The 18,659-nt window shown below is 47.1% G+C and overlaps 4 protein-coding genes across 4 annotated transcripts; 1 reads left to right on the forward strand and 3 right to left on the reverse strand.

Moving 5' to 3' along the window:
• Nucleotides 1-2,273: 2,273 nt before the first annotated feature.
• On the forward strand, nucleotides 2,274-5,689 carry BJ212DRAFT_1528927 (uncharacterized protein; the record flags this gene model as incomplete). The annotated part of the gene is made up of 13 exons (XM_041341758.1): nucleotides 2,274-2,667; nucleotides 2,710-2,864; nucleotides 2,916-2,995; nucleotides 3,104-3,223; nucleotides 3,429-3,625; nucleotides 3,676-3,864; nucleotides 3,911-4,093; nucleotides 4,144-4,289; nucleotides 4,342-4,818; nucleotides 4,891-4,975; nucleotides 5,029-5,208; nucleotides 5,302-5,434; nucleotides 5,479-5,689. The coding sequence occupies 13 exons, from the start codon at nucleotides 2,274-2,276 to the stop codon at nucleotides 5,687-5,689; spliced, it is 2,550 nt and encodes an 849-aa protein (XP_041185172.1).
• A 293-nt stretch (nucleotides 5,690-5,982) lies between these two features.
• Nucleotides 5,983-6,476, reverse strand: BJ212DRAFT_1291653 (uncharacterized protein; the record flags this gene model as incomplete). The annotated part of the gene is made up of 2 exons (XM_041332118.1): nucleotides 5,983-6,243; nucleotides 6,297-6,476. Coding segments are annotated over 2 exons (441 nt in total), but the record flags the coding sequence as incomplete, so codon positions are not given.
• Nucleotides 6,477-15,063: 8,587 nt separating this feature from the next.
• BJ212DRAFT_623959 (uncharacterized protein) lies at nucleotides 15,064-15,864 on the reverse strand. The gene is made up of 4 exons (XM_041343686.1): nucleotides 15,727-15,864; nucleotides 15,492-15,658; nucleotides 15,304-15,369; nucleotides 15,064-15,226 (listed from the first exon to the last, which is right to left on the reverse strand). The coding sequence occupies exons 1-4, from the start codon at nucleotides 15,759-15,761 to the stop codon at nucleotides 15,102-15,104; spliced, it is 393 nt and encodes a 130-aa protein (XP_041185174.1). The 5' UTR covers nucleotides 15,762-15,864; the 3' UTR covers nucleotides 15,064-15,101.
• A 584-nt stretch (nucleotides 15,865-16,448) lies between these two features.
• On the reverse strand, nucleotides 16,449-16,667 carry BJ212DRAFT_1291652 (uncharacterized protein; the record flags this gene model as incomplete). Its single annotated transcript, XM_041332117.1, has 1 exon — nucleotides 16,449-16,667. A coding segment is annotated over one exon (219 nt), but the record flags the coding sequence as incomplete, so codon positions are not given.
• Nucleotides 16,668-18,659: the final 1,992 nt, after the last annotated feature.

Genomic DNA, 18,659 nt, shown 5'->3' on the forward strand with positions numbered 1-18,659 from the left:
ATCATCAATGCAGTCGCAGTGCTGTGGATCATGTTCGTTACTGTGCTATTCTCGATGCCTGCTATCATCCCAGTAACGATGTGGTCGATGAGTGAGTAGCTTTTTCTCATGTGAGTGAGCTGAGGCACTGAATATGTGCGGGTAGATTATGCTTCTGTAGTGTTTGTGGGGTTCGGGATGATCAGTGCAGTGTGGTATTTGATCAGTGGGTTGTTTCCTTGCCATTCGGGAACTTCATGTGGTTAATGACATTGGTTCAGACGGCCAGTTTTACTACAGAGGACCTCCAACCCAGGAAGAACCAACAAGCTCCCCCGGATCCTCGGACTCTACTTCGTATTGAGAGAATTCTGGGCGACAATCACGGTGGAGATACTACTATCATTAAGCGATGGGGGTCGAGATCGAGGTGTCAGCGCATGGTAGCTCTTGCCTTTCGGTCTCCCATGCATGTGATTGTGATTATTATAGCAGTAAAGCCGTTGTGTATAGTCTGTAGACATGATGTTGTAGGCTTCGTTAGACTAGCTAGACGTCACAGGTTGGTGAAGAACCCCCGTAAAGCACAAGTTTGAGAGCATGACAGGGGTAATTTTCCTTTTTGATATGGCTTATCTTCAGTGAGTATCCGACTTCCAACGTTAGTGGAGAGGAGGGCACTAGCCATACGAGGGTTCTTGTCGGCGTTGCCCAAATTCGCCCCAAACCTCTGCCGGCTACATCCATGTTCGGACCTAAATTTTGGCTACAGTCACTTGACAACAGCCCACGGGCCTTATTTGCAACTTGAAGGAGTCTCTCAGAGGTTGGTCTTTACTTTGATGATCGTCTGTCATTCAGTTCTCGCTGAGCCCCCTTTCCGTCATGTATACATGCCTTGGTGGGTCACTCCTGCATGGTATCTTGGGCTTTCCGTTATGGGATATTTTAGAAGTTTTGCGTCGACCTTTGTTGATATCTTTGTCCGTTGCCCAGGTCTTGCAATCGGAAGTGTATGTTCCACATCAGCATCAAGTCAACATAAAACAGGAGCGCACGCAAACTATGTGACACATCCGAACGGTATGACCTGGTCTGACACTTTCGATTCTTCCAGCCTCGCCAATGCTTCATCGATGGATGCTCCTTCGGTCGTTGGCTCTTCCAGTGTGATCGAGGATGACTTTATCCTTAGGTTGCGCGCATTCTTCTAGCCTCTGGCCCCACTAGCGTCATCATTTTTCGTTTAGTGGTGAATCCCGACAGTTTTGGACAGTCTATCGAGAATCTCTAACACCTTTCTTATCTCGTGCATGACGCACTTGTGCCCTGGAATTCACGCCTGATGGTGAACCTGTTGTCTGTAAGCCCCTCTCCATGCTTTTCGTGTATTGGACTTATTCAGCTGCATTTGCTTGTGAAATGCCGATTGAGGTCGACCTCCATCCATCGGCCCGGTATTGCGATGATCACCGTACTATTCTGTCTGATAAACTTGTGTATCATACGTACGTGTTATTCAACTAACACCTGATGCCACTTCGTTCCCTGGACGGATTCATATGGCCAACTTTTGGCTTTCGACAGTGGGTGAAAAATCGCAGGGTGCTTGACAGTGTACAATTGGAGCGGTTCTCAATCATATGTGAGGATCCTGTTCCGAAAAGTGGTGTTGGGGACTAGGCGCGTATACGTAGGCGCCGTTACGATGCTAGCTCCTAAGTAACCTCATGCCCTACAAGTTGGCACTATATAAATTTCTCATAACCACGACGGTGTACTTAGTCATGCTGTATATATGTAAGTCGGTGTTATATCATGTTGTACTGTAACTGTTTTATAGAAACTCTTGTAAAGCCACAACTTGAACTTCGCTGCTTCTGCTCGCTTACGGTATCTATATATATCATTGTCTACCACCATTTCGTGAGTCACAGATTTTCGTGAACCTACCGTTACATCGCTTGACCCACCACGTTTCCACAGTAACTCGTGAAATGATGGGCACTCACGCGCACGAATAGACCGTAGGATTAGTACCACAGCACAAACGCGAAAAATACGGTGCTAGGATAATTTCTTATATTTTCAGAATTCCCGAAATTGTATCCGCATATTACCCAATTCAAAATAACAGCCTGTGTATTCTCAAAGACTCTTGAAATAAACCATATGTATTATTTCCACTCAGCGTGATGCATACATATGACATCGACGCGTGCACAAAATCACTGAGTCCCTCGCTATATAGCACCATCGTCAAGCTCATCATCCCTCGAGCACTGTAGCTGACCATGTCAATGAATCGTTACAAATGCAGCTGTGCATGCTGCTCGCAGCATCCAGACGGATTCATGTACCAGACACGGCAGGTTATTACGAAGCACGCGAAGAAGTACCCCCCTGTCTTGCAACCAACGGGTGTCAATACCAATGCTGATGCAGGTGCAAACCCGATGAATGATGCATCCAGGGCATCATCCGAGTCTGAGGGTACCGACCATCGAGAGAGACCGGAGATTCCACCTCAAGTCAGAGAGGATGAGTATGATTTCGAGTTTCAGCATATGGATGACCAACATGCAGAAGAGCAGCCTCGATATCCGGCAGAACAACAAGCACCTGTCCAGGAACTCCAAGACTTCAACTTCCGTCTGGTGGCATGGCCTGATGTGCGAGTTCCTGGCAGTGACCAGGATCAAGAGGACTGACTGTCTCTCATTCCACGAGCCTTCCAAGAACGTCCAGGTGTCCGCCTTGCCTATCTCAACACAGTCATTGGTAATGTCTTTGGAAAGCAGAGCATACAAGCTGCAACGGACGCTCTCAACAATCAGCTAAATTGCATGCTACTCGAAGGTGTACTACCTGAGCATCCGCGTCCCGTCCGCCATCTCCTCAGCACGAAGCGTTGACTCGGCATTGATGCTGACCAGTGGATCACCCAATATGCGATATGCCCCGAGTGCTGGAAGCACTTTACTCCTGCTCAGGTCAAGGAGCTTCCATCTCCCGAGTGTACTGTGCCAGACTGCGAAGGAGTACTATATGACAAATATACTGATGCGAAAGGCAAGCATGTCTGAACCTCCAAAAAGATCATGCCGCACATATCTCTCATCAGAAGCCTTTGCCGAATGTTCATGCAACCTGGTTTCGCAAAATCAGTGCGAGACAGCCGACAAGATTGTCCAGGACAAAATGAAGACGAAGACTATGTCATGACTGATATGCATGACGGCATGTTATGGCATGAACTCAAGATAAATACTGTCCGTGAGATTGGTGAATTAGGTACCATCCGTGACCGCCCTCATGATAACCAACCAGCAACAACGAAGCTTACTGAACATTGATATGGCCTGCATTTGACCTTGAATATTGACTGGTGAGTTTAAACATCGTATTTGCACTCGCTGAACACTTAATTTGACATAATCATGATGTAGGATGGGAATACTCGAAAATCAGCCCCACTCTAGCGGCCCTATCTACTATGCTATCAATGACCTCCCACGAGATCAACGATTCTTACAAGTCAATGTCATATGCACAGCAATCATGCCAGGTCCAAAAGAGCCAAACATAGTTCAAATCAACTGTTGTTTGGAGCCATCTACTCGTGAGCTGATGGAACTCAAGAATGGTGCGAAGTGTTGAATGCTAATTGTATGCTCACTGTTTGAACTTATCTAGGGGTCAAAATGGATGTTTACGGAGAAGAGGAACTTGCAGATGTATTTGCAGATAATGAAGCCCTTGCTTGTGATATGCCTGCCTTGCATAAATGTAATGGAACAGCTGGACATAGTCATGACTTCCATCCATGTGCGTTTTGTGATGTCAACATCATCAAAATCAATACTCCCGAAGGCTACAACAATTGTAAGTGAACTTTCACACACATGATCCCCATTGACTTGGTGCATAGCGTGGACTGACAAAAATGATTATCATATGCTTCGTCAGAGCTTCTACTCTAAGGATGCTACTCCCACTTGCCAAGAAGCGATCTTGCAAGACCATGGAGTTAGATTTAGCATTCTCAATGTCATTTCAGGCTGGTTACCATTGAGAAAGTCAGCTCTTGACTTTATGCACTGTATCTTCCTTGGTACATGTTTATTTCTTCATTCTGACATGCCTACATCTTGATTGATCAAGGAATCATTTCGCACCTATTTATGTGTGTGTTGTTTGGTGGATATATGTTCTTGGGCATGGGTGGTGTCAATTCTCCGAAGCGACGCTTTGAAGACATAATTAATGCTGTAAGATGGCCTAGCCATGTCACTCAACTGCCGAAAAACGTATGTGTTTGCCTTGATAGCTGACTTACTTCTTATCTTTGTCCAACATCAGCTGGGTGAAAACCAATCCCTCAAGAAGGCTGACAAGTGGTGTTGTCTTCTAATGATCACCCTGGACATTCTCTGGTGGTCTTGGAGGGACACTAATGATGAAATACCAGACACCGAGCCTCCTCTTCCACCCAACACTATAGCCCTGGATTTTTCCCGTAACTGCCACTCGCTGTATAAGGCCATTCTATTCCTGTGCACTGGTGTCCAAATTCTTGCATCCTGCATGATCTCTATGGCTCAGGCTCGCACTGGTCAGAGCTTTCTAGCCCATTACTGCTTGGAATGTCTGCAGCTTTGCATCCCACTCACCATCAACCATCAAGCTTTGATGCATACAGCTGATATGATAAAGAAGTTTGGTCCTGTATATGCCTGGTGGCTCTTCATATTTGAGCGGTTCAATGGCATGCTGGAATGTGTTCAATATAATGGTCATGATGGAGGACGGATTGAGTTAATTCTCTTACAGAACTGGGTCCAAACTCATCTCATTTATGAGTATCTTCTGGCTCTTCCTGCTGACACTCATTCTTTCAAATGAGACCAGATTAACTGCATTACCAAGGTACAAGCTCAAGACCGTGGAAGTATGATGATGCAGATAGCAGTTTACCAGAGTGAAGCTGCTGAAGGTACATGTTTATTCTTCACACCAATCTATCAACTGATGCTCATTTTCCATCAGACAATGTTAGGTTACCACTCTGTAATGCAAAATTGATCAATCTCCGTGCATATGGCTCACCTCAAGGAGTATTCTACCCCATTCTTCTCCAGTACTGTCATTCTCTATGGCCTGACCTTCACCTGGTTGATGATTTATCATGCGACAATGGCACCCCCTTCTATGTGAACAAGGTAGCTCGTGCACTCACATACATTCGCAAAGACGGCATTCATTATGGCTGCACCATGAATTGACACACACATGCTGACTCATTTGCATTCATATCACAAGGTAGAACACGTGTCCCTGTGCAAATCACGGCATTATTTGTGGTTGGTGTTCTTGATGTCATCCCTCATGTTTGTGCAGTGGTGTGGAGATTAGTCTCTGATGATGACATTCCTGCAATGCCATGGGATCTCTAGTAAGTCTTTTGGTTAGCAGGGACAAGTGCTCATATATTTTCAGTGCATCTACACTTGGTATCCATGTCCCCTACACTGAATTGGGCCCTCAGGAAGTGGTTCCAGTATCACGAATCAAGTGCCCACTGGCACTAATTTCAGTGCACTTGAATGTCCTCAAAAAAGATCTGTGGATCACCGTCTCATTTGACCATGTAAGTTTACAAACTGTACTCTTGTACAACAGTCTCAAAAAATTTGTAGGCTGGGAATGAACCTGAAGACTATTTAGAAGACAAAGATGGAGAGTAGATAAGGTGCGCACTTTTCGTCATATCTAGTCACTGAACTCGTCATCCAACTCTGCAGCAGGAGGCAGCTCACAAGCTGTGCTAGTACTTGCTACTGGTTGTGCTGGGATGCTCTCTTGTCCCTTCCCTTTGTCAGTTGTGGCCTTTGATTTACCTTTACCTTTCTTTGTTCCATTTTCCTTCTTCTTTGCCTCCATCTCCTCAATTTTCATGCGCTTCTTTGCCACAATCACCCTCTTCTGTTCCTTCACTCACTTCTACCCTGCCAACATCTCCTCAGGGTCCTTTGGATCACCCCATGCATGCCCATTGTCTAGGAGAAAGCTAGGTGAGTCATACTTCTTGTTTTCTTCTCTCGCAAGCCATTCCACTGATACCATCCATCGGCATGCTTGATTCTCAATTTTCTTCGCAGCTAAGAGCGGGAGTTCTTTCGAGTCACCTTTAACCTGAGTGGTGAAGCGAGGTGGGGGGTGTGGATCTGCCACTTCATCAACAGTGGCCAAGAACCTTGACATCTACAATTTTGATCAGGGTCAGTGTCCATTTTAACTGTCATCATTTTACTCACAAGGTCACTTTGATATGTTCCAGCATGGGATATAAATTGCCCCATCTTTTGCCCCTGCTCACTCACCTCATCCTCATCCTGTGACATCAAGGACTCTGTGAGTGCTGCTCGATATTTCTCATGCCTGAACTCTGAATCCTCTGGCAGATTCTCATATTTGTGTATATGCACTTCAAGTTTCTAAGGTACACAGGTGAGTTCTAGTTCATATTAATGGCCCATGACTTACTCCTCTGGCATGACTTTGCAATTTGGCGCATGAAGTTGCCGTTACAGCTACAGGCTGAGCTGAAGGCCCAAGCAGATCATCTTCAACAGTACTTGCTGCAGCTGTCAGAGGCACCACTGGGTGTCCAGACAACCTGCCTGCCTTCCGCAAGTTCTTCTGTAAGTCTTGATATTTCTTCACCACATGGGCACACAGGTCTTTGTCACTGATATCGCGAAGAGCAGGACCAGTGCCAGCACATACAGTTGCACTGTGTTGATGAATGTAAGTGATGATGTGCAGGATGTTGGCGTGATTATCTGAATGCTGATGGGATTCAGTCCAGCGAAAACGCATCAAACGCTCATTGGTGGCAGGATTGAGCAGCCACTTATTTTTGTCACTTGGATATGAAGGAAGCGCATCAATGGTAAGCTTTGTGCTTCCCATCAACATCTGAAACACAATGCAAACAACCACCTGAATGATGTCTTATTAGTGTACTCTTCACATACTGGATCCACTAATTTACTCACCTTCAGACTATTGTCGCCGAATGCAAGGGCACTCTTTTCAAGCTTCTCGACATCTTTCTCAAACTCCTCATTGGTCTCAGCTTCAAACCCATCTCCTACATCAACTTGACTCTTACTTGCAAGCAAACTGGCAACTTTCTGCTCAAACCGCTCCTCCAGACTCTTTATCTCAGCCTTGAACTCAGTCTTTGCAGCCTCAACATGCTGAATGCATCTAGTCTCCACCACATGCAGTTTGTTTGCATGTCACAGCTCCAAGTCTTCGGCTTGGGCCAGCCAGCAGTTGAAACTGGTCATCTCACTCAAGACTTGAGATATTTTTATCGACTTTGGTGGACCGCTGGTGTTCTGTGCTGAGCTGGTGCCTGTTCCTACACTGCCTGGAGCTGTAGTAAGTTGGGGATCTATGATGGGAATGACTGATGCCAGCTGCTGGAACTCATGCAAAGATGACCCTGGTGTCAGCGCTAGAACAGACATTGGACACCCATCCAACATTCCTGCAGGGCCACCTTGGTACATAGCCCTTCCCATCTCATGGGCACCAACCATTCCACTGTATGCATGGCCTGCTGGTGTGCCAGGATGGCCATACAAAGGAGGGGGAGGATTGAAGTTGAAGTTATACTCGGGGCTCAACATGGGACATTGTGGTGGGGACTTAGATGTGTCATTCCGCTCAATAACCTTGTCATCCTTATGTGCAACATGTCCCGGATCATTCTTCCTTATAATCAAGCCCGCTGCACACAAATTCGAGCTGCTGTGTGTGATTTCAAGCTACCGTCGAAGCGTGATTGTTGTGTGGTGTCTACGTATGGAAATATTGCGTGAATTGTGGGGGAAATGTAAGGTAAAAATGTGATAGATTGTGGGCAAAGCGTGTAATTGTTGGCAGATTGCCTGATGAGCGAATGTACCAGAAAACTTCGTGATATTGTGGTATATTTTCACGCTTCACCAACATTTTACCCACCTCATAATTCATGCGTTTGTGCTGTGTACCATTGTGGTCACGAGGTGCAGTGTTTTCACGCCGATATATTTTTATTGAAAGGATACAACTCGCTTATCAGCCGCTCATGTGTATGTAAGAGTTCCATGAGTACGATAGGCAATTATTATTCCCAAGGTGGCATTCTGTTCGCATCCGAAGCAATATATGCTTCGCCCTTGCATATCGGATGCTGCTATCTTTCATTGTACCACCACGATGAACTTGAAAGATTCAGTCGATGTGGATGCTGTCGCCCGTGTCGGGCTGGAGAAGCTGGGCTACAAGCAGGAGATGACACGGGTTTGTGCTTGTTCTTGTTCCTTTGATTCGTATCTCATGCCTATTGGTCGTTGCTAGTCTAGGGGACTGGTACATATATTGTTCAGTGAGTAGGGTGCTCTTCTCGCTGTGTTGCAGAAATTAAAATGCATTCCAAAAGTGACGCTAGGTCAGTCTGTCAGTTCAAACGAAGACACCCGCTGAGCTGTTGGTTCAACGGTTCAATTAGCAATCATGGCAGTCCGTACGTTTAAGCAGCGATCTCTATCAACACTACGACTTACCCTCCCCGTAGCATATGGTCTTGCAGCTCCCATCGCGACATCGCTCATTGGAGGTGGCCCAGCAGTAATGATATGGGGGTAAATCCACCCTTTCCAGCTCAAACACGATTTGACATGGTGCAGATGGATCCTGGTATCAATCTTGACCCAAACGCTCGCTCTTTCACTGGCGGAGATATGCTCCAAATATCCCACATCAGCAGGGGCATACTACTGGTGTTATCGACTTGCATCTCCACACACCCGGGTTCTCGCTTCTTGGATCAATGGCTGGTTGACAGTCGTTGGTGTTTGGACTATTGCTCTGAGTGTCACATTTGGTATTCCTTCCTGCGCACATCGCTTCCGAGTATGACTAACAGTCTATCAGGAACTGCTCAACTTGTTGTGGCTGGTGCCGGAATATACCACCCTGAATGGATTGCAACGGCGTGGCAAACATGCAAGGCTTCATGTATGGTCTATAGGTCAATGTGGCTTTCTGACTAGTCTGTGACTCATTCCAGATGTGATTTTCCTCGGCGTGACTGCTGTTGCCTTCTTGTTCTGCCTATTCTTCAACAAGCACCTGCCGACCATCGATGTAAGCTCTCGTTTATGGATTTTCTCTGGGATTAATACGTTTCCAGATCATTTGTGCTTGCTGGACCGGCTTAGGCATCATCGGTACGTTTTGCATGTAACTCGTCCCTGTACGCTGAGTTGAGTTATTTGAAGTAATCATGATATGTTTGTCCACCAAGGCCGCGGCAGGGCGCCATTCTATCACGTTTGCGCTTGGACATTTTGATCCATCTTATTCAGGATGGACGCCTGGGTGGTCTTTCTTCATTGGTCTATTGCCGGTATGATCACCGTCAGATTCTGAATTCCTTACTCGATACTAACAATGCATTCAACAGCCTGGTGAGAGGTTATTATTCATCGAGTTGTAGGACTCGGAGCTGAACAACGTCCTAGCATATACATACGCCGCTATAGGAATGAGTACGTCCATGCCTTTGTATCATGTTCACTGACTTACACCATGAAACCAGTTACCAACATGGCCGAAGAGGTTCATAACCCCTCTGAAATACTCCCAAAGGCTATCACCTGGTCTATACCCATTGGCACGTTATCCGGTGTGGTATTCCTTCTGCCAATCCTTTTCACGCTCCCAGATGTTGCCACATTGCTCCAAGGTTAGTTTCATGCTAGAGAAACTCGTGCTTCTCATGTATATATGTCAACCAGTTTCTTCCGGTCAACCCATTGGTGTTATGTTTACTTTGATCATGGGCTCCAGGGCTGGTGGTTTTGGGATGGTGAGTTTGTCGTGGCCTTACGTCCGGCGCCGCATCTCTGATTTGGCGGGGTATTCAGTGGTTCATTAGTACGTCACAACTGGTCTCTATCGAGTAGCCTCACCCTCTTAACGCACTTTTCGAAGTATTTGGTATCGGTATGTTTTGTGCGATTTCCATATCTTGCGCCGCTTCTCGCGCAACATGGGCTTTCGCACGCGACAAGGCTATCCCATTCCATCAGTCATTCTCAAAGATCAGTCCGTACTTCGACGATGTCCCCGTCAATGCACTCCTGCTTTCCACTGTCATCCAGATTCTCCTTGGACTCATCTACCTCGGCTCAACAGCTGCGTTCAACGCTTTCGTAGGCGTCGCCGTCATGTGTCTTGGAGCGTCCTACGCCATGCCCGTTGCCATCTCACTCATGAACGCCCGGCGAGACATGCATGATGCCCCATTCAACCTTGGCAGGTTCGGTACCGTGATCAATGCAGTTGCAGTGCTGTGGATCATGTTCGCCATGATACTATTCTCGATGCCTGCTGTCATCCCAGTCACGAAGGTTTCCATGAGTGAGTGTCCTTGTCTTGCGTGGGTGGGCTGAGGCGCTAAATAGAGTCGGCTAGACTATGCTTCGGTAGTGTTTGTGGGATTTGGAGTGATAAGCGCTGTGTGGTATTTGATTAGTAGGTTGTTTGTTTGCACTTTTGGGAACTTGCTTACTGTGGTTCAGACGGCCGGTTTTTCTATACAGGGCCTCCCATCCCGGAAGAGTCCACGGGCTCCACGGAGTCCAATCGGTCGACCTCCCCACTTCGAAGGTGATCCGAAAAGCCGAAAGTCTAAACCATGTCATGGTTTCCACGCTATTACAGTATCACTTCCAAACTATGTACAATATATCTTGGATGTCCTGCTCCAGCTTTGATTGCGATGAATCACATTCAGATTCTTTCCTAAGTAATGGTGACAAGTATTAGAGGGTATGAGATATCATGCAAAGAGTGTCAGCAGCAGGAAACATGGTATAACGATAGCAAGCAAGTGCAGTGAAGTGATATGGTTTAAGGGGAGTTCATCCAAGTAATCACGCCCCATTTCACTACGCGCGTAGTTTCGGGATCACTTTGACCATCTGGTCTATGTTGATGAACTGCACCCAAGCCTCTAAATCTTTCGCGTTATCATGCCAGATGAATTTGGACTCCTTCGTGCCCCTGAAGAACGCGCATGCGCACTGATACGATTCTTCGAGCATGACCCCGCCCATGCGTTGTACGCCTAGTTGGGCTTTGAACACACGGAACTCCCACCCCTGCAGTGGGTGGTCATCACCGCGCGCAGACTCGGAGGGAATGTTGAATTCGAGGCGTGACCAATCGAAAGCGGTACTCTGGCCAACGGCTTTGATATATGCCGCTTTGAGCGAGAGGAGGATGGAGAGGCGCCGGAGGACGACTTCGTCCCCGAGTTCAGGGCTGAGGAAGGTCATCTCTAGCGGGGTCAGCTGGTTCCGGTCGCTCGTTAGCCTTGTGATGCATTGTGCCTGTCTTTGAGCTTACTTTATGTGCAAAGGATTCAGCATAGGCCGCTACTGAGACACCTTTGGGCTCTACGGAAATCTGTTTAATACCCAAGCCGATGTTGATGACTTGGCGCTGCCGTCCCTGCGTCATCACCATGCCGCAGAGTGAATTGTCGTATGCAAGGTGATATCCAATCATGGACTGTAGAAATTTTTCTGGGGGCATGTCATCCGGTGACTGTTGTAGGGGAAATACAATGATCATCGATGAGTTATGCTACTGAGAGTTGATAACCACCGCTCACCTGCTCGATCCAATGCTTTCCATTCGAGGTGACGCAGTCTTTCCATTTTGCGCGCGATATTCGTCGGTGGCGCATCATGAGCAGGGGTAACATGTGGCAAATAAGCTGTCCTACGGAGTGTCAGAACAAACCAAGCAAGTAGTGGAATGGTACTCACGGAAGGAATCTATAGAAGTAGGTTGGTACGGCAGTCTGGCATGAGGGACGCAATCTTGTACAAGGTGAAAACATTTGTCGTATTCCTGCGGAGACAAGGTTAGACGCTGTATTATCTACAATAATATTCATCAAACCTCTGTCAATACATCACGATTCAGTGAGAGCATCCAGACGAGAAGTGGACAGTCCATAGCCATTTGTTTCACAGGGTCTGAGAGAGAATTCAAAGAGTCTATTGCTACGGGCGGTGGCGCCGTTACTGAATGAATGATTGCGTGTAGCGCACCTGAGTGATCTTGGGCTACAATTGGGCAGTAAATTTGCAGGATCCTGGTGCTAGCCACGAGCCAAGTCTTCAAATTTATCCAGGAAGCAAGGTGGAGGCCACGGAGGGTACACAGCAATTGCGCACGCTCTGGCACGGTAGGTTCATTATAAGGTGATCGCTAGCCTAACAAGCAAACCGCACAATTTGGGTCGCCACGTGCCGGGCCACCAGAATTCTGTTTCTTTTTCATCTTTTTTTTTTGAATCAAGTTTCGTTTCATGTGAACAACTCGAAGGCACTGGAAAAAAAACTCATCTCAGCCGTGCTGATCAGTACGTGTTTGACATCTGTCGTTGACAATATCTACTCGGAGATGAAGAATCAAGAATGATACTCTTTGGCTTATCTCTCGAGTTTGCAGTTGACCGCGTGCTGCATTCTGGATTGTGCTGTCCCTATCCGTCAGATCTGGCTCCAAGGGGGCTGTCCTATGGAGGGACACATCCTCCCATGATTTCCACTCACTATTTGAACCCTAGCGCTACCCATTACGGGAGGTTACAGGGTATCACCAGCTCTAATAGCTAGTCCCTCGCCCAAACAGAAGATAGCCATAGAATCATGGGTCCTAATTCTCATGCAAAGCATACAAATGGATTTTACTCCACTATCTGCTCAGCTAGAAAGTTCGGAAGCTGCATGCACGCATGCATGACGAAAACACTTAAAAGGGTAAGATGGCCCTGAGGGGACTCCAACTACATATTAGTACACTATCCCCAAGTTCCAAGTAACCACGTTGCGTTAGAAGCAAATACAAAGATTGCCCATGCGGCTTGCTCATTCATTTGAACATCCCCGCCGCCGCCCAATAGTCCATCCACTGTACTGCATCTGCCGATGACAGCGGCTTCAGCTCCTCGACCGTCGGACTGACTTGCTGAGCCACATCCGTGGCGAATGGAGTAGAGTCACCCGCTTCTGAAGGCATCTCGCCAGACGCCCTGATCGTGATATCTGATCGTATCATGAAACGCATGAAGTCCAGAAGCTTGATAGCAGGCTGCAATCGAAGTCAGGTGGGAAAACATTCTGCTAGCCATTGAAACACACGTACCATGCGCTTAATATTTTCCTTCCTCGCGTCCTTGGCACTCGATTCAAGATTTTCAAGCGGCACCAATAATGGAATGAGAGGCAACGGGACACTTGTGATAGGCTTATGCTCTGCTATGGCGTGTGCAACAGGCCGCATAATTGCCCCCCACGCTATCGGCCTCGGGTGTACGAGATTAACCACAATGGGAGGCTCTTCTTCCGCGAAAGCCACATCAAGAATAGCATTTGGTACAGCGTGGGGAGGGATCCAGGTTAGAAGTTGGACCGTGTGTCAATGATGGCTACCTCCTGGGTACCTTCGAGAAAGACACACTTATCCATCGGGCTTCCGGAAGTCCACCTAGACTGATACTCGACTTGACAATGATCGGCAGCCATTCTGTCGTCGACCAAGCTCCTCGTGGGAGCCCTTCCGGTATTTGATCAATTCTTTGCTGGCAACTTGCTGACCTTGTTTAGCAGCGTTTGTCAGATCTGTACACTCCTAGAAGCAGCATACGACTTACCCTTTCACAAACATATTTGCTCGTGGCGTAGCCAGGGCCTTCTGCTACTATACGTGCGTCGTACTCCACTTCTTCCGAGAAAGGCCCATTTGCTCCACACCGGCCTTGAGCAGTTAACGTAGAAGCGGTGAACACGAAACCCGGTTTTGGATGGCGCGGAGAAGATAGTGCGAGGTCTAAAAATTCCGCGTTTCCCTCATTCGAGGTTGTAATAATGACAGTGCCAGTCACAGACGCGCGGATCTACGTTATGTTTAAATGGACTTAAGTTGATTATTTTAGTCAGACTAGCAAACCTTCTGATACAATTGCTCATCCAGACTCGGGTCATCGTGAAAGGTATCAGTTTCTGCATGCACCGGTTTCTCCGACTGCAGAAAGATGATATCCAGGCCGCGTCCTTCGAAACCAGTTTTCTGCCGTTGTTCGTTAGATGCCGCTTCCCTTGATGGACGATTAAAAACATACCACAGACACGTTCCCGCGCTGGAGCAGAGATGAAAGCGAGTATGAACCAAGACCACTCGTGGACCCGGTCAAGATGATCGCATGATCGTCTTGCCTGCGTCGGTCAATCAGAGCAACGGAGTTATCTCTGGCAGAGCTACAAAATCCGACTGAATACTTCTCGACCATGTTCTCGACGCCAGTTTTGGCATCAATGTTGCTTGGACCGTTTCGTGACAATATGACACTGTTCGCGAGCTGGCGAATCAAAGGATTTGAAAAGACTTTCTGTTCGATCTGCGATGCTGATGCCTAGACTCGCGATCTAGCGACGACCTGGGGGAGTCAAGGATGCGGTTTCTAATGAATGTCGCAGACAAGCTAGGCATATGGGGTCAGTAGAGCACAAGCCCTAATTCGCCCTCGACCCACCTGTCAAAGCCTTGAGCAAAAAAGTATCAACCACGTTGGTGGCGTTCACAGCAGCAGCGTAGGCCATGAGCATTGAGCCAGCTCTCAACGTCATCCGTAGTCCAGTTCGTAAGCAAAGGCACATTAATGCCTGCTCCGGTGCTGCCCTCCACCTTTTCGTATCTGTCGCCTATGAATATCATGTTCGCGCATTGGCGGATGTATGAAATGCTCATAGGGTACACCTTGACAGTTCTCTTTCCAGCTCGCAGCATGGGCTATACACTGCATGTCGCAAGAATCATCTCCTCGAGGATCCTGCTGGAAGCAGGAGCCTCCTGATTCGCTTCTTCTACATCTGGCTACCACTGGCATTGTCAGACTCGACAGTAACAAATGTATACGGCCCGAGCTCACCAAACTTCATTCCTAAAATCTGGAAGCCGCTTTTCGTCATTATTTCATGCCCTACTCATGGCTCTATGAGGATTCCGACGTGGATGCGTCTCCGGTCGACCATGATAGTACCGTTCACGTAGGGATCGGCGGTAATGGTGCTCTCTATGGGAGCTGTTACTGACACATCATCGATCCTCCCTACGTTGCAAAGGACAACATCAGAAAGCTGGATGAATATGGATGATACAAGTTTCGGTCTTACGCCTTCCGCATACCCTCGACTGTTGGATGCTTGATAAATACATCTGAAGAAACATAACCTTTGACGTCCGAGAGATTATCTGCTGATACATGATGCGTCGGAACTGTCTGCGAGCAGGTGTTCAACAACTGAGGGGGAACATAAAGACTGAGACCTACCAAAACTTGGCATTCATATGTACCGTAGTGCTGAGAAAATCACCTGATCTTAGAGTTTGGTCCAAATCGCACCCAGTCCCATAATATTTGCTCCAGAAGAAGCAAGTAATGTCCCAAAATTCTGTAGCACCGTAAAGAAAAGACACCTTGACCCCTGTATCCACTATAACATTTTCTATCTTGGGCGCGAGAAGGACCGCTAGGGAAGACCTACTATTACAGACAACGTGAGCCATTCCTTATCTGAAGAAAACCTCAATAATGAACGTATGACATACAATCTATCCGAGAGTCTTCTAGATGTCAACAGCATTCTGCGACAACGACCGTTGCTCCAGGAAGCTAGGCACGACTGCTAAAGTATTCGATTCCGTCTTGACTAGAGTCCAAGATATTTTGCGAGTTGGGAATTGTGGGGGTCGCTGATGGATCTTGGAAGGATGTGGGTGGGTAAATAGACACGCTGCTGATGGAGGCGCCCGGTGTGAGCAGTTGGATATGTAAACCAAGGATATGAAACTATGGCAATGGTGCAGAACCAACATGGATGGAAGTAAGAAAGTTGATGTGTTCCAGAATGCATGCTAGAACCATCTTAGACATTTATGTTGCGCAGATTGTTTCAGTGACTCACGAAAGGACAAGTGAATCGCAGTCAAGTTAGAGATTGAAATGGGTTTTAGAAAGCCAGTGCTGCCTGAGGAACGCAGGCAGAATATTATATCGTTCTCAGATGACCGTGAAGCTAGGGGAGGATATGGAAGAAAAGGAGAACCCTGACGAGTATGTGGGTACAGGTCATTTAGCGCCGACACCTCGTCAAGCTGCAGGCGGCTCGTTTGCGTACCCTGAGGCTCGAAATCCGCCTTGATCCTGTTCATTAGGAATCCGAGAAGTGGAGAGTCATGATTAAACGAGGGCAGGTCGTTTTCTACATCATGTCTATTGCGAATAGCTGTGGTCAGAAGGTTGTTTAAAAAATAAATTCACGTACAGCAATCTAGTGAAGACGACACCTAGGAATTACTGCCAGGCAAAGGAGGGTGTCTGAGTTCCCGACCAGAGCGACGATCTCCTTGCCTGCTCCTGCACGACCTGGTTTGATTTCCTGGGCGGCATGATGAGAAGCTTGATGGAATTCCAAGCATGAGATAGACACGTCATGGCTGTTAGATTTGTCCCAGATAAACAAAGTGACATCTGGGTTATGTTGCGTATTGTCCCAGCCATTCAGGGAGAGATGAAGGTACTTCGTATGGAAATATGTGTGGCGTGAAGAAACCGTGATAGATAATATTTTACAGTCGCGAAGTTGGCTGTCGGGGAAGACAGAAAAGGGTATGGAGGCCGGGTGTACACAGCACTAATAATTTTGAGCGTACAACGATTTCATGAGAGCACAAGTCAGTTACAGTCTGAAAGTGTGAAGCCGTACTTTTGTAATATCACTGCAGTGGCTCAACACTTGCCAGACGACAGATTCCTTCAAAGTCTCGTCATAGCTTGTCAACCGAATTTACGAGATTATTGAACTTCTGCAGCCGCATCATAATGATGATGTCAGGTCAGAGTCCTGAAAAGATTTAAAGCGAGTACATACGAGCACCCACCATCGACTGTATGATTATGACAGAGGTTGTAACTTGTCGCACAGCGAGTCGGTGAGTTGAGTGGCCATATCACATAAATGTTAAACTGTTGCGTCGTGAATGAGTAAGTATATCAATTACAGCTGTTTGCAAAAAGGTTGACAGCAGCGACATTTTGAGAAAAGAACAAAACAAATAAATAATAGATTAATAGCCACATACATATCACAAATTGACCATCATGTATCGGAAAATCAGTCACGACTAGCCGCAATTAATCTTCACAAGCATCAACACCTTGCACTCGAAGACATTCTTGCTTGCGTCGGAGATTCGGAATGCACGTTCTGGCGGATCCTCAAGCTCGGCGCGAAACGGGAGGCATACATTGCGTCGAGCGTTTGCAAGTATATGCGCGTGTTATTTGACCCTATGTATGTGGCTATTTATTTATTTTGTTCTTTCTCAAAAGGTCGCTACTGTCAACCTTTTTGCAAACAGCTGTAATTATGTAATGTTCAAGTCGTTCCGAAAACATCGTGGTATCGGGCTGCCATCACTGAGCGGGCCATGCTCCTATGGAAGGAACGACTGTCTTCCTTCTATATGGTCTTACTAGGAGAGACAAGGATGAAGTAATTTTTCGATTTCCTCCAGAGCTGATTTCTTTTCCGTCGTGACCCCTACTTAGGCCGCCGTGATTCACGTGAAGAGATACCACTTCCACGATATGGCCATTGGCCACCAGCCACAGGCCCAACCCAGGACCCATGTATGAAAAATATAGGCTTTGGCAAGCTGAAGAATGGATGTTTCCAAGTCCGCGAGCAATCACCACTATCATCGAGCTGAAACTTGAGGTAACTGAGTCGAGCGCACAGCCGAACGAGGAACTCACTGAACCAACCCTGGCTAGCACTTCCCAGACCATAGATTCTTTCGATCAAGATACCGTCGCATCAAATTTGTCGATCAGATTGATTTCTATACAGTCCAATGCTCGGTATCGATGTATGTTCTTCCCCTATCTCCCGGGTTAATGCTTTATTTCTATGCACTGTAGTATTCACGATCGGCAATTCCTTAGCTCGACCGTCAGTCCGTACTGCTGCCTACGCTTCCATCGAAAGGACGCGCATTGTCTTCTGTGCGGAAGCACCACTCGTAACTTTGAAGCAGGAGAGAGAGAACCCCAGAAGGCGGAATACCATCTTTGTATAAAGACGCGATGGCGGTCCTCACGCGTTGTCCTCCATAATTAGCATACAGTTTATCCCTTTATTGTTGCGGGTCAAGACTGCACTCTTTCTGCTTTGCATCCAGGTGCAGTCCCAGTTTGCCGAAGCTGGCGGTATCGTGCTTTCCTATGATGACCCGTTGATTGATCACAATGATCGGTAGGATGATGACCCAGGGACGTGGTGGTACGATATGAGTTTGTCTTCCCAGCGTTTCTGGTCCAACTTATTGAGCGATCCGGAGGACCGGCTCTAGCTTCAAGATCAATGTGCAGGACTTCTCCAACTTGACATTGAACCTTGGCCCCTACATGTTCAATCCCGTTTTTCTGGTGTGTCAGTAAAGTACGGGCATTTTACAGCTTCAACGCCACACAAGGAGTC

The sequence above is a fragment of the Suillus subaureus genome (genome assembly GCF_016647635.1).
Source record: "Suillus subaureus strain MN1 chromosome Unknown BJ212scaffold_350, whole genome shotgun sequence".
NCBI lineage: Eukaryota > Fungi > Basidiomycota > Agaricomycetes > Boletales > Suillaceae > Suillus > Suillus subaureus.

Excerpts from the sequence above, each read along its gene's own strand:
- BJ212DRAFT_623959 (XM_041343686.1), bottom strand. The coding sequence starts at position 15,761 with ATGCTGTTGACATCTAGAAGACTCTCGGATAGATT. Across the intron at positions 15,370-15,491 it reads GGACCAAACTCTAAGATCAG|ATAATCTCTCGGACGTCAAA; the intron begins GTGATTTTCTCA and ends ATGTATCAGCAG. Across the intron at positions 15,227-15,303 it reads CAAGCATCCAACAGTCGAGG|GGAGGATCGATGATGTGTCA; the intron begins GTATGCGGAAGG and ends TTTGCAACGTAG.